This window comes from Ranitomeya variabilis, chromosome 3 (assembly GCF_051348905.1).
Source record: "Ranitomeya variabilis isolate aRanVar5 chromosome 3, aRanVar5.hap1, whole genome shotgun sequence".
Taxonomy (NCBI): Eukaryota; Metazoa; Chordata; class Amphibia; order Anura; family Dendrobatidae; genus Ranitomeya; species Ranitomeya variabilis.
Window position 1 is genome coordinate 422854379 of NC_135234.1, and position 26230 is coordinate 422880608.

At 41.6% G+C, this 26230-nt stretch overlaps 1 protein-coding gene across 2 annotated transcripts in view; it reads right to left on the reverse strand.

Moving 5' to 3' along the window:
- Positions 1-26230, reverse strand: part of VPS53 (VPS53 subunit of GARP complex) — a 276186-nt gene that overhangs the window by 190226 nt on the left and 59730 nt on the right. For both annotated transcript variants that reach the window (XM_077296357.1, XM_077296358.1), the window contains exons 5-7: positions 17676-17762; positions 13807-13922; positions 12139-12258 (exon numbers count right to left, since the gene is read on the reverse strand). In XM_077296357.1, coding sequence (XP_077152472.1) covers positions 12139-12258; positions 13807-13922; positions 17676-17762 — 323 coding nt within the window. The remainder of the gene's footprint in view (positions 1-12138; positions 12259-13806; positions 13923-17675; positions 17763-26230) is intronic.

The window sequence follows — 26230 nt, forward strand, 5'->3', positions numbered from 1 at the left end:
CAGCAAGAGATTATCACTTTAGGACTAGTAAACCTGCTGCCATGTAGTCCTACATATTCATGAGCTCTGCTTAACCCTGGCCCAACGTCCTGCGTAAGCAGTGTACACAGAAAGCTGCGCCTCAGTGGTGTGGACGGGGTTAAACAGAGCTCAGCATTCAGAAAACTGCTAGATCTGCAGCAGATAAAACACCAATTTTATCAAAACTGCAGCAAACAGCCATGTACGTGATTACATTGCTGTAACCGGGGTCACTTAACTCTATATCATGCTTCTCTCAAAAGCACTAGTAGAAACCTAGTGACCATTTCTTTTTAGCCCTCTTTGATGCAGGCTCCGGCGCGGAGCCTGCATTTTTATTTAGACACATAACTGATCTGATCAGTGGTCATGTTCCCCTAACAGCTGTGGGTGGAGTCACGATCCACCCGCGGCTGTAACATGTTAAATACCGCGGTCAATTTCTGAAGGCAGCAATTAACATGAGAATGCCAGAAGCACATCACAAACCACACCCACCGGCGCCCCTATCCAATGATTGCTGGGAGCTGATGGGTTGGCATGGCAACTGGAGGTCTGCAGAAAACTCCGATGCTTGTCATTGCAGATCTGCTATGAGCACCGCCCCCTGGCCAGTGTTCATTGCAGGTGATCATTTATGTTACACATGGAAAGGGCTGAAGTCTTGCTATGTGTAATAATTATACTAATAATAATAATAATAATGTGTAGCACAAGAGATCAGACAATCACAGCTTCAAGAAAACGAAACTCCTAAGAAAACTATTGAACCAAGTAAAAAGTGTAAAAAAAGAAACATTTTTAAAATCATTAACAAAATTTAAAATACATAAAAGTTCAAATAATCCCCCTTTTGCCCAATTCAAAATAATAATTAAAAAAAAAACATTTGGTATCGCTGTGTTCAGAGACACCATATCTATCAAAATATGAAAATAATTAATCTGGTCAGTAAAAAGCGTAAAGAGAAAATAAATCTACACACTAGAATTAAGGCTTTTTTTGCCAATAACAGGAGATCAAAACATATCTAGCTCAAAATCGTATCAATAAAAAAAAGTGCACTAGGAGCACAAAAAATAATCGCGAAAAATGAAGACACCGGCGAAAATGGTGCCTTTTTTTCCCACAAACTTTGGATTTTTTCACCACTTAAATAAAAAAGAACCTATACATGTCTGTGGACGCGTAATGACCTGGAGAATCATATTGGCAGGTCAGTTTTAGCATTTAGTGAACATGGTAAAAAAAACACACACACACAAAAAAAATGATTGTCGAATTGCACTCATACAATTTCACCACACTTGGAATTCTTTTCCTGTTTTCCAGTACACGATATGGTAAAACCAATGATGTTATTCAAAAGTGCAACTCATGCCAGAAAAACAAGCCCTCACACGGCCATATTGACGGAAAAATACAAAAAAGTTATGGCTCTTGGGAAGAAGGGGAGCAAAAAAACCAAAATGCAAAAACCGAAAATCCAGCGGTGGTGAAGGGCTTAGGCCTTGCATGTTTGCAACTTTCATATCTTGCAGTGCAAAGTATAGGCCCTTTCTATAAGGCATGGTCCTGCAGAATGCCAAGACTAAAATTCTAACATGAATACATATTATTGGATCATAGTATGGAGTTTATGCCAAAATACAATTGACAACTTTATATAGCGACTAGTGATGAGCGAATATACTCGTTACGCGAGATTTCTGGAGCACGCTCGGGTGTCCTCCGAGTATTTTTTAGTGCTCGGAGATTTAGTTTTTCTTGCCGCAGCTGAATGATTTACATCTGTTAGCCAGCATAAGTACATGTGGGGGTTGCCTGGTTGCTAGGGAATCCCCACATGTACTTATGCTGGCTAACAGATGTAAATCATCCAGCTGCGGCAATAAAAACTAAATCTCTGAGCACTAAAACATACTCGGAGACCCCCGAGCGTGCTCAGGAAATCTCGAGTAACGAGTATATTCGCTCATCACTAATAGCGACCCTTGTAATTATAACTAACCAGTGAACAACTTTTCTAGATATAAAGGGCAAGCATTTCACTGCATAGCTCTGGTGATATAAAACAGCCAGAACCTGGCCCTCACAAACAAAAATGGACATTAATTTCTGATGTGGTCTCTAACAACAGTATACTTATGGTTATGTTAGTGCTACAGTATAATTACCGTATGTAGATCTTTCTATAGTGCTAATGTTAGATGCAGACAGAAAAGTGATAAAGATAAAGTATAATAGAGACCACTTATCAATAATTGTACCACTACCAGGTTTGCCTGCATTATATGGTAACTTAATATGCAGCTATATCGTAATCTGTGTTGGGGAATTAACATTCATATCATACCATACATAATCAATTCAAGACACAAATTAACCCACATTCTACAGCAATTGTGATCAGTCCTCTGGAGTAGTCAAAAAATGCATTTTTGGAAGAAACAAAAAAATGCACAAATTACACTTGATAATTTGCTATATTAATATCAGACCAAGTACTTGGACTGAAATGCCATTCTATTTCTTCAAAAGTTTGAAATCACTGTTTATTAAGGTCATATACTGTTCTCAATATTGAGATTGCAGCACCAAGAAGGAAAATATATGGGGATATTGAAATCACAAGTATGATAGACAATGTTAGGATATGAAAAGGATGGAAAAATGGAAACTACATTTTCAAAATCTCAATGTATTCATTATCATCTATAAGCACCCAGCATGGAAATATGTGCACTGATACACCTTGGCATGTCATCAATTAGGTTATTATTAAAGAGGTGGTCCGAACGGCAAAGAAATTTTAATCACTATTTATTGCCCTAATCTAAATTAATTTCTAATATACTTGCATTAACTGTACTGTACACTATTATTGTATTTTTCCCCCTCCTTCCTGTGTGATGACGCTTCATTTGAGAATCCCATTGTATTGTGCGATGTGCACATTGACAGCGCTCTTGGAGTAGACAACATGGAGGAGAGCACACTGTCAGTGCGCTGTGTCAGAATATCCGGCAACATGCAGAGACCTGCGCCGCCCCCGCTAGTGACGTTGCTTGCGAGGATGGCTCTGGACTTTGAACGCTGGATATCCAGCTTCTGCCCTGATGACGCTTTGATTGAGTATCACAGCATACACAGAGATTCTCAAACAAGTCATTAAGATCTGCTGCTGGCTTATCCCTTTACAATTGCTGACCAATGAAGTCCCAGATGTGATCGATGGGAGACAAATCCAAAAGATTCTGTAGATGATAGTATCATGTTTAGGTTACGAAGGCTGCTCATAGTAGCACGAGAAACGTGCAACCTTGTGTTGTTGTGTTAAAATGGACACTTTGAAGAAGTACAGTACAGTGATGGAGATGAATCACTGCAGCTAGGCACGGGAGCGCCCCTATCCACGCTACCTACACAGATCCACAGCGATCCCCAAATTGCGCTACTACGCCTGGGCACCACGTAACCATAGCATCACTGGGATCCTTATCCCTATCTTCCCTATGCGTTCTATCTATCTGAACAAGCGAGTATGATGAAGGCTCCGGTGGAGCCGAAACGTCTCTTGTCGCTTTGTTAAAATATTCTGTTATGCTCCCAGAACATATTGAATAAATTTGTAAAAATTTTGCATTATATTCCCTGTGAGAGTGCGGTGAAATTTATATTTAACCATTGTCTATAGAGCATAAGCCTAGATCATGTTACTATTGTCTACAGACCATAAGCCTAGATCATGTTACCATTGTCTATAGAGGATAAACCTAGATCATGTTATCTATTGTCTATAGATCATGAACCAAGATCATGTTACTATTGTAAACAGAGCATACGCCTAGATTATGTTACTATTGTCTATAGAGGCCCCGTCTCACATAGCGATTTACCAACGATCACGACCAGCGATACGACCTGGCCGTGATCGTTGGTAAGTCGTTGTGTGGTCGCTGGGGAGCTGTCACACAGACCGCTCTCTCCAGCGACCAACGATCAGGGGAACGACTTCGGAATCGTTGAAACGGTCTTCAACGATGCCGAAGTCCCCCTGCAGCACCCGGGTAACCAGGGTAAACATCGGGTTACTAAGTTTACCCTGGTTACCAAAAAAAACAAACAGTACATACTCACCATCTGATGTCCGTCAGGTCCCTTGCCGTCTGCTTCCTGCTCTGACTGAGTGCCGCCATACAGTGAGAGCAGATCACAGCGGTGACGTCACTGCTGTGCTGTGCTCTCACTGTACGGCGGCACTCAGTCAGAGCAGGAAGCAGACGGCGAGGGACCTGACGGACATCAGATGGTGAGTATGTACTGTTTGGTTTTTTTTACATTTACGCTGGTAACCAGGGTAAACATCGGGTTACTAAGCGCGGCCCTGCGCTTAGTAACCCGATGTTTACCCTGGTTACCAGTGAAGACATCGCTGGATCGGTGTCACACACACCGATTCAGCGATGTCAGCGGGACCTCAACGACCAAAAAAAGGTCCAGGCCATTCCGACACGACCAGCGATCTCGCAGCAGGGGCCTGATCGCTGGTACGTGTCACACATAGCGAGATCGCTACTGAGGTCGCTGTTGCGTCACAAAACTTGTGACTCAGCAGCGATCTCGCTATGTGAGACGGGGCCTTTAGCCTGAATTATCTTACATATTGTTTATAGAACAAAAGCCTAGATAAGGTTAATCATGTGAATGCTAACACCTATTCAGAGACGGCATACCTATGCATACTCACTGGTGCTCTCAGCTGAAAGTGAGCCTAAATAATGACTGCTATTTCATTAAACATTGCTTAAGTCAAATATTTAAATCAAACAGAAGAAACCTTGTAATATACCTGGTCAGGAAACGATACTTCTTTCTCCACTTATGAATCACTTCTTTCCCTTCCTAACGAACTCATCATTCATTCTAAACAAAATCCTGCTAAGATTCTTGTTAAAAATGGGGCAGCATGGTGGATCAGTGCTTAGCACTGTAGCCCTGGGTTCAAATCTCACCAAGGAAAACATCTCCAAGGAGCTTGTATGTTCTTCTCAGGTTTGTGTGGGTTTCTCGGAGTACTATGGTTTCCTCCCTTACTCCAAAGACAGGATGGGGAATTTAGCTTATGAGCCCCAATGTGGACAGTGATGACAATTGTCTGTAAAGAGCTGTGGAATAACTGGTGATATATGAACGAATAGACGAAACAAGACTGCCATTTTGCTAAAGGGTCACGTTACAGCTGCCTATTGAAGTATGTGGAGAGGGGAAGTAAGCACAGAGATACATGGCTGGTTCCTACAAAATCTTATCTCGCTCCATTGATTGATTCACAGGTAGACTGCTCAGTACTGCTGCATGCTCACCAATATTCTGTTACTGATGCTTTTAAGAGTGAGCTACAGTGAGACAGGAGAGAAGGAGTCCATCAGCTTTCTATATACAGTATGGAGGAGACTGCATCGCAGATCGTCTCCACCCACTAGCGTTGGAAAAAGGTGACATTTTGCTTAAATAACCCCAATCATGAAAGCGTTAAAATATTTAAGTACCATAGGTATGCCATTGTTCTGTTCACTTACGGTATATTAATCATGAATAGTCAAAACTGATCAAATATTTTCATAGCAAAAATAATCTCAAGAAATAGAATATCCCCAGTGAAAATGTTAGCTTAATAGTATCCCAACCTGGAATTCAACATCTAGATCAAGTAAGAAAAATCTTATTTTTTCCTGCCTTTCACATCTTTTCCCTCAAGCATTCACACTGAAGTAGGAGTTACAAACCACAAGCTCTTTTTGCTTAGCCTACCAGAAATTTTAGACAAGGACTGGCAGCGCAGCAGAAAAAGAGGCTGAGGCAGCCGGTCTTCACGGACTTGTGGTACAGTTGTTATGTCTCGGTGAAAATACTTTCCAGGCCATTTCAATTATTTGCTATGCCCATTTAACCTTTTCAGGTTACAGACAGGGATTTAAAAAAAAAAACACAGTGCACTTTCTACATAAAAAACAGCAGTTATTTATAAATGAATTAACTTTGTAGCAAGTTTTATTCAGCTTTCACATACACGGCTTTGCTGTTCTAAACACAAGAAACATGCCTGACATAGAAGAGAAGTCACCACATTTCACAATACAATTTACATATATTAATAAACAGATCTTCCGTACCTATGGGACTGGTGTACTTACTTTGAAAAGCCATATCAGAATGGTTGCCTATAATCAGGATATTAAAATGAACTAAACTAGAGAGTTCAAAGGTCCAAATGAAGCAGTGTTCACAGATCCTATTTAACAGCTGCAGATTGATCTGAGCAGTGACAGATCCCAGCAGCAGGAGGGAAGATGACCATGATGAGCTGTCAATAAGGCTAGACGGTCAGAGATCAAGTTTCAAATGAGAACTATGCAGCTCTGTGAAATATATGGGTACCACTAGATGGTGGCCCGATTCTAACGCATCGGGTATTCTATAATATGCATGTCCACGTAGTATATTGCCCAGCCACGTAGTATATTGCCGAGCCACGTAGTATATTGCCCAGTCACGAAGTATATTGCCCAGCCATGTAGTATATTGCCCAGCCACGTAGTATATTGCCTAGCCACGTAGTATATTGCTTAGCCACACAGTATATTGCCCAGCCACGTAGTATATTGCCCAGCCACGTAGTATATTGCCCAGCCACGTAGTATATTGCCCAGCCACGTAGTATATTGCCCAGCCACGGAGTATACAGCACAGAGCCACGTAGTATATTGCCCAGTCACGTAGTATATTGCCCAGCCACGGAGTATATTGCCCAGCCACGGAGTATATTGCCCAGCCACGGAGTATACAGCACAGAGCCACGTAGTATACAGACTTAAAATAAAAAATAAACATATACTCAACTTCCGAAGGCCCGTTGAAGTCCTGGTCCTGTGTGTGGTGCACGCGGCAGCTTCTGGTCCCAGGGCTGGTATGAGCACAGGACCTGTGATGACGTCGCAGTCACATGACCGTGACGTCATGGCAGGTTCTTCTCGCAGGACCTGTGATGACGTCGCAGTCACATGACCATGACGTCATGGCAGATCCTTCTCGCACACCATCCTTGCCACCGGAACCTGCAGCTTGCATGGAGCGGTCACCGGAGCGTCGCGAGAAGCGGGAAAGGCGGCGGAAGGTGAGTATATAATGATTTTTTATTTTTTTATTATTTTTAACATTAGATCTTTTTACTATTGAGGCTGCATAGGCAGCATCAATAGTAAAAACTTGGTCACACAAGGCTAATAGCGGCGGTAACGGAGTGAGTTACCCGCGGCATAACGCGGTCCGTTACCGCTGGCATTAACCCTGTGTGAGCGGTGACTGCAGGGAGTATGGAGCGGGCGCCGGGCACTGACTGCAGGGGAGTAGGGAGGGACTAATCAGACTGTGGCCGTTGCTGATTGGTCGCGGCAGCCTTGACAGGCAGCTGGCGAGACCAATCAGCGACTTGGATTCCATGACAGACAGAGGCCAAGACCAATGAATATCCGTGACAGACAGAAGGACAGACAGACGGAAGTGACCCTTAGACAATTATATAGTAGAGAATAGAAAAATACTGAACAGAAAAAGACAATAGGAATTTTTGATGCTAAAAAATGCATATATTTTATAGTGAATCTCATACAGTGGGGAAAATAAGAGTTTGATACACTGATAATTTTGCAAGTTTTCCCATCTACAAAGAATAGAGAGGTCTGTAATTATTACAGTGGGTACACTTCAACTGTGAGAGAGACAGAATCTTAAAAAAAAAAAAAAAAAAAATCCAGAAAATCACAGTATGATTTTAACATAATTATCTTTTAATTGCATGAAATAAGTATTTGATACAATGGAAAAACAGAACTTAATATTTGGTACAAAAACCTTTATTTGCAATTACAGAGGTCAGACGTTTCCTGTAGTTCTTGAATAAGTTTGCTCACAATGCAGCAGGGATTTTGGCCCACTCCTCCATACAGTTCTTCACCAGATCTTTCAGGTTTCAGGGCTGTTGCTGGGCAACATTGAGATTCAGCTCCCTCCATAGATTTTCTATAGGGTTCAGGTTTGCAAACTGGCTAGGAGGACACTCCAGGACCTTGTAATGCATCTTATGGAGCCACTCCTTAGCTGCCATGGCTGTGTGTTTCGGGTCATTGTCATGCTGGAAGACCCAGGCACGACCCATCTTCAATGCTCTTACTGAGAGAAGGAGGCAGACTGTTGGCCAAAATCTCACAAAATATGACCCCATCCATCCTCCTTTCAATACAGTTCATCCTGTCCCCTTTGCAGAAAAGCACCCCCCAAAGGATGAGGTTTTCCCCACCATGCTTCACAGTTGGGACAGTGCTCTTGGGTTATAGCCATCCTTCTTCCTCCAAAACATGGCGATTGGAGTGGATACCAAAAAGTTCTATTTTGGTCTCATCTGTCCAAATTACCTTCTCCCGTGCCTCCTCTGGGTCATACAGATGGTCATTGGCGAATTAAAAGAGCCTGGGCATATGCTGGAGGGAGCAGGTGGACCCTGGGTGCCCTGGAAGATTTTAATCCATGATGGCGTAGTGTGTTACTAACGGTAATGTTTGAGACTGTGGTGCCAGCTCTCTTCAGGTCATCCCGTGTAGTTCTGAGCCGATTACGGACCTTCCTCAAAATCATACTTACCCCACGAGGCGAGATCTTGCATGGAGCCCCAGACTGAGGAAGACGGTCAATTTGTGTTTTTTCCATTTTCTAATAATTGTGTCAACAGTTGTTGCCTTCTCACGAAGCTGCTTGCCCATTGTCCTGCAGCCCATCCCAGCCTAATGCAGGTTAACAATTTAGTTCCTGGTGTCCTTAGATAGCCCTTTGGTCTTGGACATTGTGGAGAGGTTGGAGTGTGATTGATTGTGCGGACAGGTGTCTTTTATACAGGTAACAAGTTAAAACAGGTGTAGCCATACTGTTGTAGTTTAAGTGAGTCAGTGAAAGACCAGCTAGGGTTTATCTCTTTGCTGTTTATCTTCTTTACCCTGCACCGATCTTCTGTCTCTTTTTAGGAAGTAGGCGGCATATTCTCTAACATTAAGTACTTATCCTTAATTTTGTGGTTTGTTTTACTCACTCTGGATCTCTTTCTAATTCAGCACACTTTTCCTTCTGTAGGTAATTGTCACTCTGCTCTATCATTTGGTTCTTTAGGAGGAACATGGAGAGATCAACGACTTTTCAGGCAGCATAGGCCCAAGTTGCCATCGTACAATTTGTGGTTAGAGATATCTTAGCTCACGCAGGAATCAATAGCGACTAAGGGATCAGTGTTAGAGTTGAGCGAATGTTTCAAAATTTGGTTACGATTTTGATCAGAAGCGAATATTGTTTTTGCAATATTCCCTGAACACAGCTGAACCGTCATTGTGGTCAATGGGAGTAGAAATGAACAAATATGTTCAGAACAAATCATCAAACATAAATTTGACACAAATAGGATATCAATATGACACGAATATGACAAATTCAGATTTGGAGACCGATTCTGAACATATTCGCTCAACTCTAGCCAAGATCTCTAGTCTGCACTGGAACAGGCAGGGTCAGCTGCAGTTTCTATTGTGTTATCCATTTTCCCGAGTGAATTGTTACACTATCATAACAGCACCTTGTGGATAATCAAGTAAGTGTTGAAAAAAGTTGTCCTACATCTAATTTGCTTTTAAAGATTAATGGACTAATTTATAATAAAGCTGTGTAAGACGCATTCTTTTTGAAACAAACATAATACAAATTTGCACATTTTGATAGATTCCACTAAACTGATTCTTAGGCTATGTGCACAAGTTGCGGATTTGCCTGTGGGTGCGGTTTCTGCATCTCTTGGCAGAAAAAAACAGGTCAAAATCTGCACTTTTTTTATGCGGATTTTGTGCATTTTTACTGCGGATTTCATGCGTTTTTACCCCTGCGTTTTCCTATAATGGAATGGGTGCGGAAACACTGCAGAAAAGCATAAAGAATTGACATGTTCCTTTTTTTAAACCGCTGATGATTCTGTGCGGAATTTTCCGCACCATTAGTACAGCATTTTTATTTTCCCATTGATTTACATTGTACTGTAAATTACTTGCGGTTCTGCATGAAAAAAAAAGCTGCGGATCCGCATTAAATCCGCAACCCTAACATATAGGTTGATGATAATTCACCCAATTTAATGGAGTCAGGATCTTCCAGGCTTCTGACATGTGCTTCATAATACTTGTGTCTGGTTTATATAAAATGGATTTTATATGTAGTATAAATATGGAAGTACCCAATTTTAACTTTTGTCACTGAAGGAAATGAGAAATGAGAAGCAACTGCCCGTTAGTCTATTTATTCTGGCTTACAGAAAATATATTTCCTTATTTCTGAGCACTGGAGATGTAAGCAATGAACAGGGTGTGCCTTTCATTTCCGTACAAATCATGATTCCTATCATAACCAGATGGAACGGTTATCAAAATGTAAACATCAGGAAGGAGGCTCGGGAAAGATGCAACTAAAAATATCAGCGCTAAACAATCCATCATGTTTCCCATTGACATTTCAAAAGAGAGATGGCATCTAAGCCCTCATCTATCCTGAAGCGATCAATGCCTGAGAACCCTTAAATTGCTCCATGCTTCCAAATGTTTCCACTGATAAGAAAGAGACAGAGGACACATAATGGAAATGTATAATTGATTGTGAGAAGTGTGTAGGTGGCCTGAAAGGAGATGACATTAAACGGCAATAGGGAGGCTTAACCAATCTTCTAGAAATACACTGGGGACAAATAGCAGTAGGAAAATCTGCAACATAATTGAGCACAATTGCCTACATAGGACATTAAAGGCAAGTGGTTTAGTGTTTTCCGACATTAGCGGTCACTAAGATTAATTTGTTAAAACTTTGTAAAATGTTGCTGTTACATTTAAGCTACAGGGAAACCTTTGAGACAATGGCTATTTTGAGAAAGTGTGTGTTATAAACCTAGCACAACCTTCAGCCATTGCGTCAACATCTGAATGAGGACAGCCCATGTTACCTATTGCCACTTTTTCTCTGTCAAACAGGGCCAATAATCAGGTCAAAAGTGAGCAGTTTTCGCACATATTTATTACCAATGCTCGCCTAAGCATTCCTTTTCTCATTTTCTCTAATTCCGCGTATGGTTTCAGAGACAGACACCTTTTATTTTTAAGTCCTGTTTTTTTGTGATCTTTACAAGGGGGCGTTGCTCACGGGATTCTCTGGGGGCGTGTCTTAACGCTGCTCGGCATAATCACCCTGTGAGCCACGCCCCTTAGCGGAGACCAGAAAAAGTAGCACCAATTTAAAAGGCCCATACCTCTGGAGCCATATGACCGATTTAAAAAAGACAAAAAGAATACTAAAAAACTTACACCTTAAACAGTTTATGGTCTATTTTATTTTTTTACTTCTTGTCTGATGATGATTCATTTGAGAGCCCCCAGTACATCGTGGGATAGTCAAACAAAGCGTCATCAGAGCAAGGGACAGATACTGCGGTCACCGTCACAGCCTCTGCTCCCTCCCTGAAATGAAACCTTACCAGTGATGCTCGTTTCAGGGGTGGGGCTTGTCCCTACAATATGCACAGTGATGGTGTCCGCTCTCTTGGCGGCTCAAATCTGCGGTAATTAGCTGGAAAAACAGGGGTGTTACAATACCCGACATAGACCATAATAGACCAGTGATGTCACCTGCGGGGACAGCGTTGATCTCCTGCATGCCAGGTATCGTAACACCGCTGTGTTGTCGGCTCATTGTGATCAGTGCAGTAACAGAGCAAGGACCAATCCGGTCCCTGAAAAGAGAATTACTGATGGCTCTTTGGTTGACTATCCCAGGATGCACCGGGGGGCTCTCAAATGAAGAGTTCACCATACAGGAAGTAAAAAAAATATATAGCATATTAGAAAATAGCTTAGATTACGGCATCAAATAGATAGGGATTTAGATAAAATTTCTTTTACCTTCGGACTACCCCTTTAACAATAGTCGGCCAGTGTATCTAAACCATTAGGCAACAGTTACATATCACAAGATGAAAAAACTCACCTTTCTGAGAGTTGTCGAATCTGTGGTATTCCCATGTACTTTTGAAAGTGCTCCAGGACATTCACCACCCCTTGGAGAAGGTTGGCAACTTCGCCATATTGCCTTTTTCTAGTCATAGCTCTTAAGAACAAATTGAAAAAAAGTACAATAAAACCAATGACTGGTGAAGCGAATAAGACCGATTATCGCTTGACAATGGCACATATTAATGCATAGGATATACAAGACTCTGCTTACACTTATACAGTGCTCTACGCTGAGCGCCAAGTTGGGGTTTCCATTTAAATCCCCAAAATACTGTATTGTGACAGGAACCCTGATAGAGCCATTCCCTTGAATGGAGTTGACGGAGTCGCTGCGGACAGCATTAGACAGCAAGTGAACTTTTAGATTTTTCAATTGATGTGTTAAAAGCAGAAATAATGGGCAAGCATAATGATCTGAATGATAATGACCTAATTAGCTCTACAAGTGGGTAGGGAATAGCCAAAAACAGGGTTATAGGTACCCAAGGCTAAATGGTGAGTGTGGGGAGCAAAGACTAGCCAGTCTGGTCCGAACCCAAAAACATGGCATAGCAGCAAAAACTGCTGAAAATAATAAGGCTGGTTATGGTAGGAAGGTGTCACTATATACAATGCATCGCAGCTTTACAGCATATACTGGTCAAAGTGCCTATGCTGCCAAGCCACCACAGAGTACTAACAACAGGCGTGTGAGCACGAGAACTGGACCGTAGGGTAATTAAAGAAAGTGGCAAGGCCTAAGAAAACATGTGGATTGCTGAGAGTGTGTGCGTCACTTAACTGTTGAGAACAATGGCAAAATATTTCCCAAAAAATACGTGCATCTGCTGGTTTGCCATTCTCCCAGAGGGTGCTTAAGGAAAATGGCAAACCAGCGGATGCACGGATTATCAGGGCAATATTATGCGGGGAAACCTGGGGACCTGGCATTCATTTGCATGTGAATATTGTTGTAGACCAAGTGCACTCCTTTGTCAGTCATGATCCCTAATGGCAATGACCTTGAAGTTAGTGCAAATGGATCCACAGGATCCAGCCCATTGGCCACATCAGTTACGTGTGGTTACTGGATGGGAGCCATGAGAACCACCTACTGCTTATGAAAGACACTGTGCCACGCCAACTTATCAAAAGATGTTCTGAGGGCTGCCATCCAGTGAACACAGATTACTGACATGGTCGCTGAACCAGGTCCTGCAAATTAAATCACCAGAACTCAAAATGGCCTCTTCCAGCAGAAAAATACTCCCTACTGCACTGTAGAAATCGCTCAGAAATGGTTTGTGGAACATAAATAGTTTAAGGTGTTTATTTGACCTTCAATTACTCCAAATCTCAATCTGATACAGCACCTATAGGTGATGATTTAACAAATATAGTCTGATCCATTTAGGCCACACTATACTAAAGACATCTGCTGCTAACTCCTCCGTGCCAGATGCCACACGGTCTTGGCGGGTCACAGATGTTTTGGTGGCACAAAGGGGGCATGCACACTATTGGGCAAGTGGTTATAATATTAAGTCTGTACATATACTTAGAAAGCTAACTTGAACTACTGAAACCTGTTGTGTAGCACAAGCAACTAGAATTTAAGTGGTCACAAGAATATCAATGAGGTCAGCACAGCTAACAAGCTTACTCCAGTGAGTCAACTCCTCCAGCCAGCATGTGTAGATGGTTCAGTGTTGTAATTGATGTGGTCAAATGGCGCTTGGCATGATCCAACTGCTTAATATCCCTTGTGATTTCTTTCACCTTGGAAGAGACACACAATGTTGGTTAATGATGGAATTTGCAATTGAAAATGAATGTAATTTAATTTTGAACTTCAATTGTCACCAATTATGGTACAATTTCTAAGAGGAAGTCATACCCTGGGGTAATAAAGAGATCCCTAGGTGACAGATGGCATGCATGCAGCCCATATTGCGCCTAACCTAATTATGACAATATGTTTGCCAGGTTTCATACTGGAAATAAAGATTTGTAGCTTTCCCAACTTTCCTTCAAACTGTTCACTGTAGTCAATGAATAGTCTTGATTTGCACAAAGAAAAGAAGGTTAATTACTTGAATTTTAGAAGGTAATATTATACGCTTCTTCAGACATAGGCCAATCCTACAGTGCAGACTGTCTAAGGCTACTTTCACATATCAGGCTTTTTGTTTCAGGCACAATCAGGCAATTTTTGGAAAAAAAGGTTCGTTTTTTTTTTTTTTTACGCCGGATCCGTTTTTTCCCTCAGAGTTGTATTAGCGCCGGATTGTGCCTGATGGCCAGACGTTTCATCCGTTTTTTTCCCGGATCCGTCCAAATAGTCGTTTCCGGCGGACAGAGAAAACATCCACTGCAACGTTTTTTTATCAGGCGGAAAAAAACGCACAGTGACGAAATCGGCCAAAAACACATGAAACGGAGGTGTGAAACAATTAATCCGGCGGCCGGATCCTGTTTTCAAAGCACTTTACATATAAATCATGCAGATTTTCTGTTCTGGTCTCTCTCTTTTCCCCGAAACAGGAAGTCAAAAATCCATGCGCATTAAAGAAGGACGGATCCAGCTAAATAATGGATCCGGCGCATCAGTTTTCCACAATTTGCGCCAGATCTGTTTTTTTACAAATTGGCCGGATTTAGCCTGAAAACAAAAAACTGATGTGTGAAACTAGCCTAAAACTGACAAAATACACCTCATAACAAAGCTACATATAAAGGGAGCCTACCAGAAGGTTTTTTCTATATAATCTAACAGCAGCATAACATAGGGCAAGACAGCCTGATTCCAAGGATGTGTCATTCACTGGTCCGTGTGTTGTAAATTTAATGCAGTATTTCTTCAGCAGGAGATTATAAAGGCCTGAAAAGGTCTCACGTGCATGGTCCTGCTGATCTGTATAACTCCCTAGGCGGATTATAATGAGAGCAATCTGGGCTACCACACGGGGCCTGAGGCTCCGGGGTACCCCATGACCAGATCGCCCATAATATATCCCGGCACGGAGCTTTCCTAGCGCTCCGCTGCCGACAACAAACAATGGCAGCACAGCTCCGATGATGTAATCAGATGGCACACGCGAACATGTACGTGCTGGCCACAAGTACAAGCAGAGCCTCGGGCACTGGAGCAGAGCGCCAGGGGGAACAGGAGCAAGGTGAGTTTTTTTAATTAATGGGTATGGGATGTGGGCCTATATATATGGGCTATGTGAGGACTCGTACTGTATATATGTTGCTATGTGAGGGATCATACTGTTCATGAGGCTATGTGGAGGCTCAGACAGGATATAGGAGGCTATGTGGGGGCTTAGACAGGATATAGGAGGCTATGTGGGCGCTCATACAGGATATAGGAGACTATATGGGGCTCATACTGTATATAGGAGGCTATGTGGGGGCTCATGCTGTATAAAGGAGGATATGTGGGGGCTCATACAGTATACTGGAGACTATATGGGGCTCAAACTGTATATAGGAGGCTATGTGGGGGCTCAATGTATATAGGAGGCTATGTGGGGGCTCAATGCATATAGGAGGATATGTGGGGCGCATAATCTATATAGGAGGCTATGTGGGGGCTCAAGCTGTATATAGGATACTAGGTGGGGCTCAAATTGTATATAGGAGACTTTAAGGGGCTCATACTGTATCTAGGGAACTATGTGCTGGCTCAATGTATATAGGAGGCCATCTTGGGGCTCATACTATATTTAGGGGGCTTTGTAGGGGCTCATACTGTATATTGGAACTATGTGAGTTTGTGCTGTTCATATGTAGGGGGCTGTGTTGGGACTCACACTGTATGTGGGGGGGGTCTATATGGGGACATATTGCTTGGACCCGCGAGCTGTTATCCTCATTGCAGTACAGCTTACGGTCTCCTTTTCTTTTCCTGCTGGAAGGAATTCCCTGATGAATCCCTTAATGACCAAAAGAGGGAGGAAACGCGTAGGAAGAAGATGCCATTAGGCTAAGTACACAACTGGTCAGGCAATATAGGGTGCATGTATAATATATAAATATACAGTATATAGTCCATAGGTTCATCATTTTGGTTGTTGATTCTGGGATCTATGCGGGGAACATACAGTATTGTGCGGGGAACATATTGTATGTAGGGGGCTATGTGGGGACTGTATATAGGGTGATGTTGGCATACTTTATTCTGCTCAATTTTAAGACACACAACATTTAAAAAATTATGATTAATATGTTTATTTTGAGCATAATTAGTTTCATAATATTGGTGGGGACTCCAAAACAGTCCCAGTCTCTCATGTGGCCCCTTGGTTGATTAATCTCCCGCCCCTACACTATTATGTATAGTGCTATGTTATGTATAGTGCTGTACATAAGGAAAAAAATGTATACGCCGCTATCTCTATCATTTTCCATCTACAGACATGCACAGGATCACCTGTGTGTTACTCACATACCCTAGAAAAGGGGATCATGTGACATGTCACATAACATGATCTGGTACCTGAGGGTGCGGGCACGCTTTCTAAACTTCCCAGGGCTCTGGCTACTCTTAATCAGCTCCTGGTAACCCCAACCTAACACTGATTGTCAGTTTTCTGTGAAAATGGTCAGCAAGCTGTTAGAGGTGTGGGAAGGGTTATACACAGTTTAGCATGATAACCATTCTACAACAGATAAAACATGGAATCTATCACAGCTACACCAAGCAGTCCAGCAAGTGGTACATAGAAGGAATCAGGCTCTCTTGCCATATATTATGCTGCTCTCAAATTACATAGCAAATACCTGCATACAGATTCCCTTAACTGGTACTTTTCCAAAAATATTTGGGAATCGCCTAGATAGAATTTGATTATTTAGTTTCACTCTTTAATGATGCAGCCTATTTGTCATTTTAGGATACAATCACTCTTAATTAAGGTAAGTCATTAATACGAGATCTGAGGAAGTCCAACACAAGGCAGTGCACACAACTTGGATGGGAGATATAAAGAGCAATATTCAGTAGCAAAGACCGAGCAATGTATCGGGATGATGTGTTCCTCTCTCCTACACTTATTTTTAACGGTTTGGTGGAGGTGCCAAGTGTTGGACCCCCAGAGATCTCACACTCATGACTTATCATATGGCTAAGTTATCAATTCAGTCCTGGACAGCAAGTTTAATACAAACTGTGGGTCTAATTACCCCAGATAACATCACCGATTCCTCAAACACAGATAAAGCAAATAAACCACAAACATATTTTGGGATCGAGTCTATTAAAAAAATTATAATTTGAGTTACTCCATGTTTATTGGCTAAAAAGCATGTTTTTTCTTGAAGATAAAAATAAGTAAATAAAAGTTATACATAAAGACATGCTACACAACAAAAACAAAACTACATAAAAATATGTATTATAAATATATATTGTATATATGCACACACAGAACAAACACACAATATATTTTACGCTATCTGTTGGGTGACTGTATAAAACCATCTCGATGTATAGCGCTATTAACATCTAAGGAATGCTCTATTTACCATTTGCTCAGACTTCTCAGCTTTGTCCTTGATGTCTTTGATCTTGCCGAACAGTTGCTGTATAGCTTTCTGAGCCTCTTCCAAAGCCTGCGAATAAAAAACAAAGATAATCAGCAATTCATCAATGCTACGGAAAGATGACAGTATTTATTATTTAAGATGCAAATTCTGAACAATGTATTTAATCCAACCTGCGTCCACTTGATTCACGTTACTCATATAGCATCTAAATGTAAATAAAGGGTTGTGTATATAACGATTCACTTGAACATTTTATATATACAATAAAGTGCACTTCTAAACACTTTCTTAATCTAGAATTTATGATAATAAACAAGATAAAAGCAGGACAATTTGTTCTTGCCAAGCAAATGCCTCGATTCCCTTAAATACTATCTATATAAATATGTGCATTTTGGCTTCTCATGTTCAAACAGTAATCATCCATCAAAGGATGAGAACATCGTATCTGCATTTTATGTGAATTAAATATATATATTGTATACATATATATCTATATATATCTATACATATTACACACACATCTCTTTTTTTTATATATTAACTCAATCACCCCCGAGCGATTTTCAGTTTTTGTTTTTTCCTCCCCTTCTTCCAAGAACCGTAACTTTTTTTATTTTTCCAGCCACACAGCTGTATTAGAACTTGTTTTTTTTCACGGGACGAGATATACTTTTAAACAACACCATTGTTTTAACCATGTAGTGTACTGGAAAACAGGGAAAAAATTCCAACTGTGGTGAAATTGCAAAAAAAGTGCAATTTCACAGTGGTTTGGGTTTTTTTGACCATGCATTAAAATATCGTAAAAACTCACCTAGCAATATGATTCCCCAGGTCAATACAAGTACGCAGATACCAAACATGAACACTTTTTTTTTGTTTGTTTTTTTTTACTTAAGTGGTGAAAAAAAAATAATTAAAATTTGTAAAAAAAAAATAAATAAATAAAATTGATTTTCTCACCATTTTCCAAGACCCACAACGTTCTCATCTATCAGGATCTGAGGTTGCTTGAGGGCTTATTTTGTGAGCACTGAGCTGACATTTTTCCTGATATCATTTTGTGGTAGATACAATGTTTTGATTATTAGTTACTGCATTTTAGTGCAATGTTGCAGCACCCGAAAAACGTAATTCTGGGAGGGTTTTTTTTTGTTTGTTTTTTCTTGTTATGTCATTTACCAATCGGATCAAATTATTCTATATTTTGATAGCTCAGACATTTCCAAATTTGCGTATTTTTTTGTCATTATTTTATTTTTAACCCCTTCATGACCCAGCCTATTTTGACCTTAATTACCTGGCCATTTTTTGCAATTCTGACCAGTGTCCCTTTATGAGGTAATAACTCAAGAACGCTTCACCGGATCCTAGCGGTTCTGAGATTGTTTTTTCGTGACATATTGAGCTTCATGTTAGTGATAAATTTAGGTCGATAATTTTTGCGTTTATTTGTGAAAGAAACGGAAATTTGGCAAAAATTTTGAACATTTTGCAATTTTCAAATTTTGAATTTTGATTCTGTTAACCCCTTTACCCCAAGGGTGGTTTGCACGTTAATGACCGGGCCAATTTTTACAATTCTGACCACTGTCCCTTTATGAGGTTATAACTCTGGAACGCTTCAACGGATCTTGGCGATTCGGACATTGTTTTCTCGTGACATATTGTACTTCATGATAGTGGTAAAATTTCTTCGATATAACTTGCGTTTATTTGTGAAAAAAAATGGAAATTTGGTGAAAATTTTGAAAATTTCGCAATTTTCCAACTTTGAATTTTTATGCCCTTAAATCACAGAGATATGTCACACAAAATACTTAAAGGGCACCTGTCACCCCGTTTTTTCAGTATGAGATAAAAATACTGTTAAATAGGGCCTGAGCTGTGCATTACAACAGTGTATTTTGTGGACCCCGATTCCCCACCTATGCTGCCAAAATACGTTACCAAAGTAGCCGTTTTCGCCTGTCAATCAGGCTGGTCTGATCAAAAGGGCGTGGAGTCTTCCCCCAGATCTTGCTTAGTTTTCCGTTGGTGGCGTAGTGGTTTGCGCATGCCCAAGGTCCCGAATCCACTGCACAGGGGAGTTAAAAGAGCGCGATGTGCACTATTTCATTGGTGATCGGTGGGGGCGGCCATCTTCCTTTGGCCGCGCGTGCGCAGAAGCGGCGCTCTGCTGGCCGCGGCTTCAGGAAAATGGCCGCGGGATGCCGCGCGTGCGCAGATGGAGATCGCGGCGGCCATTTTCCTGAAGCCGAGATGCGAATTCTGCTTCAGGAAAATGGCCGCCGCGATCTCCATCTGCGCACGCGCGGCATCCCGCGGCCATTTTCCTGAAGCCGCGGCCAGCAGAGCGCCGCTTCTGCGCACGCGCGGCCAAAGGAAGATGGCCGCCCCCACCGATCACCAATGAAATAGTGCACATCGCGCTCTTTTAACTCCCCTGTGCAGTGGATTCGGGACCTTGGGCATGCGCAAACCACTACGCCACCAACGGAAAACTAAGCAAGATCTGGGGGAAGACACCACGCCCTTTTGACCAGACCAGCCTGATTGACAGGCGAAAACGGCTACTTTGGTAACGTATTTTGGCAGCATAGGTGGGGAATCGGGGTCCACAAAATACACTGTTGTAATGCACAGCTCAGGCCCTATTTAACAGTATTTTTATCTCATACTGAAAAAACGGGGTGACAGGTGCCCTTTAATAGGTAACATTTCCCACATGTCTACTTTACATCAGAACAATTTAGGAAAAAACATTATTTTTTTGTTAGGGAGTTATAAGGGTTAAAAGTTGACCAGCAATTTCTCATTTTTACAACACCATTTTTTTTTTAGGGACCACATCTCATTTGAAGTCATTTTGAGGGGTCTATATGATAGAAAATACCCAAGTGTGACACCATTCTAAAAACTGCACCCCTCAAGGTGCTCAAAACCACATTCAAGAAATTTATTAACCCTTCAGGTGTTTCACAGGAATTTTTGGAATGTTTAAATAAAAATTAACATTTAAAATTTTTTTTTTTTTTTTTACACAAAATTTATTTCAGCTCCAATTTGTTTTATTTTACCAAGGGTAACAGGAGAAAATGGACCGCAAAAGTTGTTGTACAATTTGTGCTGAGTACGCTGATACCCCATATGTGGGGGTAAACCACTGTTTGGGCGCACCGCAGAGCTCGGAAGGGAAGGAGCGCCATTTGACTTTTCAATGCAAAATTGACTGGAATTGAGATGGAAAGCCATGTTGCGTATGGAGAGCCCCTGATGTGCCTAAACATTGAAACCCCCCACAAGTGACACCATTTTGGAAAGTAGACCCCCCTAAGGAACTTATCTAGATGTGTGGTGAGCACTTTGACCCACCAAGTGCTTCACAGAAGTTTATAATGCAGAGCCGTGAAAATAAAAAATATTTTTTTCCACAAAAATGATCTTTTAGCCCCCAGTTTTGTATTTTCCCAAGGGTAACAGGAGAAATTGGACCCCAAAAGTTGTTGTCCAATTTGTCCTGAGTATGCTGATACCCCATATGTGGGAGGGAACCACTGTTTGGGCGCATGGCAGAGCTCGGAAGGGAAGGAGACTTAGATGGATTGGTCTGCAGGCATCACGTTGCATTTGCAGAGCCCATGATGTACCCAAACAGTAGAAACCCCTAACAAGTGACCCCATATTGGAAATTAGACCTCCCAAGGAACTTATCTAGATGTGTTGTGAGAACTTTGAACCCCCAAGTGTTTCACTACAGTTTACAAAGCAGAGCCGTGAAAATAAAAATCTTTTTTTTCCCACAAAAATGATTTTTAGCCCCCCAAATTTATATTTTCCCAAGGGTAACAAGAGAACTTGGACCCTAAAAGTTGTTGTCCAATTTGTCCTGAGTACGCACACCCTTAACCCTGACACACCCCTAACTCTAATCCCAACCGTAAATGTAATCCAAACCCTAACCCTAACTTTAGCCCCAACCCTAACCCTAACTTTAGCCCCAACCCTAACCCTAACTTTAGCTCCAACCCTAACCCTAACCCTAACCCTAGCCCTAACGGGAAAATGGAAATAAATACATTTTTTTAATTTTATTATTTTTCCTTAACTAAGGGGGTGATGAAGGGGGGTTTGATTTACTTTTATAGCATTTTTTATAGCGGATTTTTATGATTGGCAGCCGTCACACACTAAAAGACGCTTTTTATAGCAAAAAAGTTTTTGCATCTCCACATTTTCAGACCTATAATCTTTCCAGATTTTAATCCACAGAGTCATGTGAGGTCTTGTTTTTTGCGGGACGAGTTGACGTTTTTATTGGTAATATTTTCGGACACGTGACAGTTTTTGATCGCTTTTTATTCCGAATTTTGCGAGGCAGAATGACAAAAAACCAGCTATTCATGAATTTCTTTTGGGGGAGGCGTTTATACCGTTCCACGTTTGGTAAAATTGATAAAGCAGTTTTATTCTTCGGGTCAGTACGATTACAGCGATACCTCATTTATGTCGTTTTATTTATACTTTGGCGCTTTTATACGATAAAAACTATTTTATAGAATAAATAATTATTTTGGCATCGCTTTATTCTGAGGACTATAACTTTATTTTTTCTTTGATGATGCTGTATGGCGGCCTGTTTTTTGAGGGACAAGATGACGTTTTCAGCGGTAACATGGTTATTTATATCCGTCTTTTTGTTCACGTGTTATTCCACTTTTTGTTCGGCGGTATGATAATAAAGCGTTTTTTGCCTCGTTTTTTTTTTTTCCTACGGTGTTCACTGAAGGGGTTAACTAGTGATATAGTTTTATAGGTGGGGTCGTTACGAACGCGGCAATACTAAATATGTGTACTTTTATTCTTGTTTTTTTAATTTAGATAAAGAAAAATATTTATGGGAATAATATTTTTTTTTTCTTTATTTAGGAATTTTTATTTTTTTTTATTTTTTTTTTTTACACATGTGGAAATTTTTTTTTTTTTACTCTTTTACTTTGTCCCAGGGAGGGACATCACAGATCGCTGATCTGACAGTTTGCACAGCACTGTCAGATCACTGATCTGACTTACAGCACTGCAGGCTTACCAAGCGCCTGCTCTGAGCAGGCACTTGGTAAGCCACCTCCTTCCCTGCAGGACCCGGATGCCGCGGCCATCTTGGATCCGGGCACCTGCAGCGAGGAGGAGGTAAGAGACCCTCGCAGCAACGCGATCACATTGCGTTGCTCCGAGGGTCTCAGGGAAGCACGCAGGGAGCCCCCTCCCTGCGCGATGCTTCTCTGTACCGCCGGCACACCGCGATCATGTTTGATCGCTGTGTGCCGGGGGTTAATGTGCCGGGGGCGGTCCGTGACCGCTGCTGGCACATAGTGCCGGATGTCAGCAGCGATAGTCAGCTGACACCCGGCTGCGATCAGCCGCTCTCCCCCCGTGAGCGCCGCCGATTGCGCTGGACGTACTATCCCGTCGGTGGTCATACAGGCCCACCTCACCTCGACGGGATAGTACGTCCAATATCAGAAAGTGGTTAAACCAGAGAGTTATGTGACACAAAATAGTTAATAAATAACATTTCCCACATATCTACTTTACATCAGCATAATTTTGGAAACAAAATTTTTTTTTTTTGCTAGGAAGTTATAAGGGTTAAAATTTGACCAGCGATTTCTCATTTTAACAAAATTTACAAAACCATTTTTTTAGGGACCACCTCACTTTTGAAGTCACTTTGAGGGGTCTATATGGCTGAAAACACCCAAAAGTGACACCATTCTAAAACTGCACCCCTCAAGGTGCTCAAAACCACATTCAAGAAGTTTATTAACCCTTCAGGTGTTTCACAGCAGCAGAATCAACATGGAAGGAAAAAAATTAACATTTAACTTTTTAGTCACAAAAATGAACTTTTAGCAACAATTTTGTTTATTTTCCCAAGGGTAAAAGGATAAACTGGACCCTGAAAGTTGTTGTACAATTTGTCCTGAGTACGCTGATACCTCATATGTTGGGGGGGGAATCACTGTTTGGGCGCACGACATGGCTAGGAAGTGAAGAAGCGCCATTTTACTTTTTGAATGAAAAATTGGCTCCAATCTTTAGCGGACACCATGTCGCGTTTGGAGAGCCCGTGTGCCTAAACATTGGAGCTCCCCCACAAGTGACCCCATTTTGGAAACTAGACCCCCCCAAGGAACTTATCTAGATGCATAGTGAGCACTTTCAACCCCCAGGTGCTTCACAAATTGATCCGTAAAAATGAAAAAGTACTTTTTTTTTTTCACAAAAAAATTATTTTAGCCTTAATTTTTTCATTTTCTCATGGGCTACAGGATAAAATGGATCTTAAAATGTGTTGGGCAATTTCTCCTGAGTATACCGATACTTCACATGTGGGGGTAAACCACTGTTTGGGAACACGGCAAGGCTCGGAAGGGAAAGAGCGCCATTTGACTTTTTGAATGAAAAACTAGCTCCAACTGTTAGTGGTCACCATGTCGCGTTTGGAGAGCCCCTGTGTGCCTAAACATTTGAACTCCCCCACAAGTGACACCATTTTGGAAACTAGACCCCCAAAGGAACTCATCTAATGTGTGATGAGCACTTTGAACCCCCAAGTGCTTCACAGAAGTTTATAACGCAGAGCCATGAAAATAAAAAATAATTTTTCTTTCCTCAAAAAATATTTTTTACCCACAATTTTTTATTTTCACAAGGGTAACAGGAGAAATTGGACCCCAAAAGTTGTTGTCCTCTTTGTCCTGAGTACGCTCATACCCCATATGTGGGGGTAAACCACTATTTGGGTGCATGGCAGAGCTCGGAAAGGAAGTAGTGATGTTTTGGAATGCAGACTTTGATGGAATGGTCTGCGGGCGTCATGTTATGCCCCTGTTATGCCTAAACAGTAGAAACCCCCCCACAAATGACCCCATTTTGGAAACTAGACCCCCCAAGGAACTTACCTAGATGTGTGGTGAGCACTTTGAATCCCCAAGTGCTTCACAAAAGTTTATAACGCAGAGCCGTGAAAATAAAAAATCTTTTTTTCCTCAAAAATGATTTTTTTTAGCCCGTTATTTATTTTCACAAGGGTAACACGAGAAACTGAACCCCAATAGTTGTTGTCCAGTTTGTCCTGCGTACGCTGATGCCCAGTATGTGGGGGTAAACCACTATTTGGGCACACATCGGGGCTCGGAAAGGAAGTAGCTAAGTTTTAAAATGCAGACTTTGATGGAATGGTCTGCAGGTGTCACGTTGCGTTTGCAGAGCCCCTGATGTACCTAAACAGTAGAAACCCCCCACAAGTGAACCCATTTTGGAAACTAGACCCCCCAAGGAACTTATCTAGATTTGTGGTGAGCACTTTGATCCCCCAAGTGCTTCGCAGAATTTTATAACGCAGAGCCGTGAAAATAAAAAATCTTTTCTTTCCCCACAAAAATAATTTTTTAGCCCCCATTTTTTTTATTTTTCCAAGGGCAACAGGAGAAATTAGACCCCCAAAATTGTTATACAATTTTTCCTGAGTACGCTTATGCCCCATATGTTTGGGTAAAACACTGTTTGGGCACACGTCGGGGCTCAGAAGGGAGGGAGCACCATTTGACTTTTTGAATGCAAGATTGGCTGGAGTCAATGGTGGCGCCATGTTGTGATTGGAGACCCCTGATGTGCCTAAACAGTGGAAACCCCTCAATTCTAACACCAACACACCCCTAACTCTAATCCCAACTCTAACCATAACCGTAATCACAACCCTAACCTCAACACACCCCTAACCACACCCCTAACTACAACCCTAACCCCAACACACCCCTAAACCCTAATCCCAACCCTAACCCCAACACACAACCAACCCTAATCCCAACCCTAACCACAAGCCTAACCCTAACCTCAACAGACCCCTAACCCTAATCTTAACCCTAATTCCAACCCTAACCCTGATTCCAACCCTAACTCTAGTTCCAGCCCTAACCCTAAGGCTATGTGCCCACGTTGCGGATTCGTGTGCGGATTTTTCCGCACCGTTTTTGAAAAATCCGCAGGTAAAACGCACTGCGTTTTACTTGCGGATTTATTGCGGATTTCCAGTGTTTTTTGTGCGGATTTCACCTGCGGATTCCTATTGAGGAACAGGTGTAAAACGTTGCGGAATCCACAAAGAATTGACATGTTGCGGAAAATACAATGCAGCGTTTCCGCACTGTATTTTCTGCACCATGGGCACAGCGGATTTGGTTTTCCATAGGTTTACATGGTACTGTAAACGTGATGGAAAACTGCCACGAATCCGCAGCAGCCAATCCGCTGCGGATCCGCAGCCAAATCCGCACCGTTTGCACATAGCCTAATTCTAACCCTAATTGCAGCCCTAACCCTAATTCTAACCCTAGCCCTAACCCTAGTTCTACCCCTAACCCTAGTTCTAACCCTAACCCTAGTTCTAACCCTAACCCTAGTGGAAAAATAAAAATAAATATATTTTATTTATTTCATTATTTTCCCTACCTATGGGGGTGATAAGG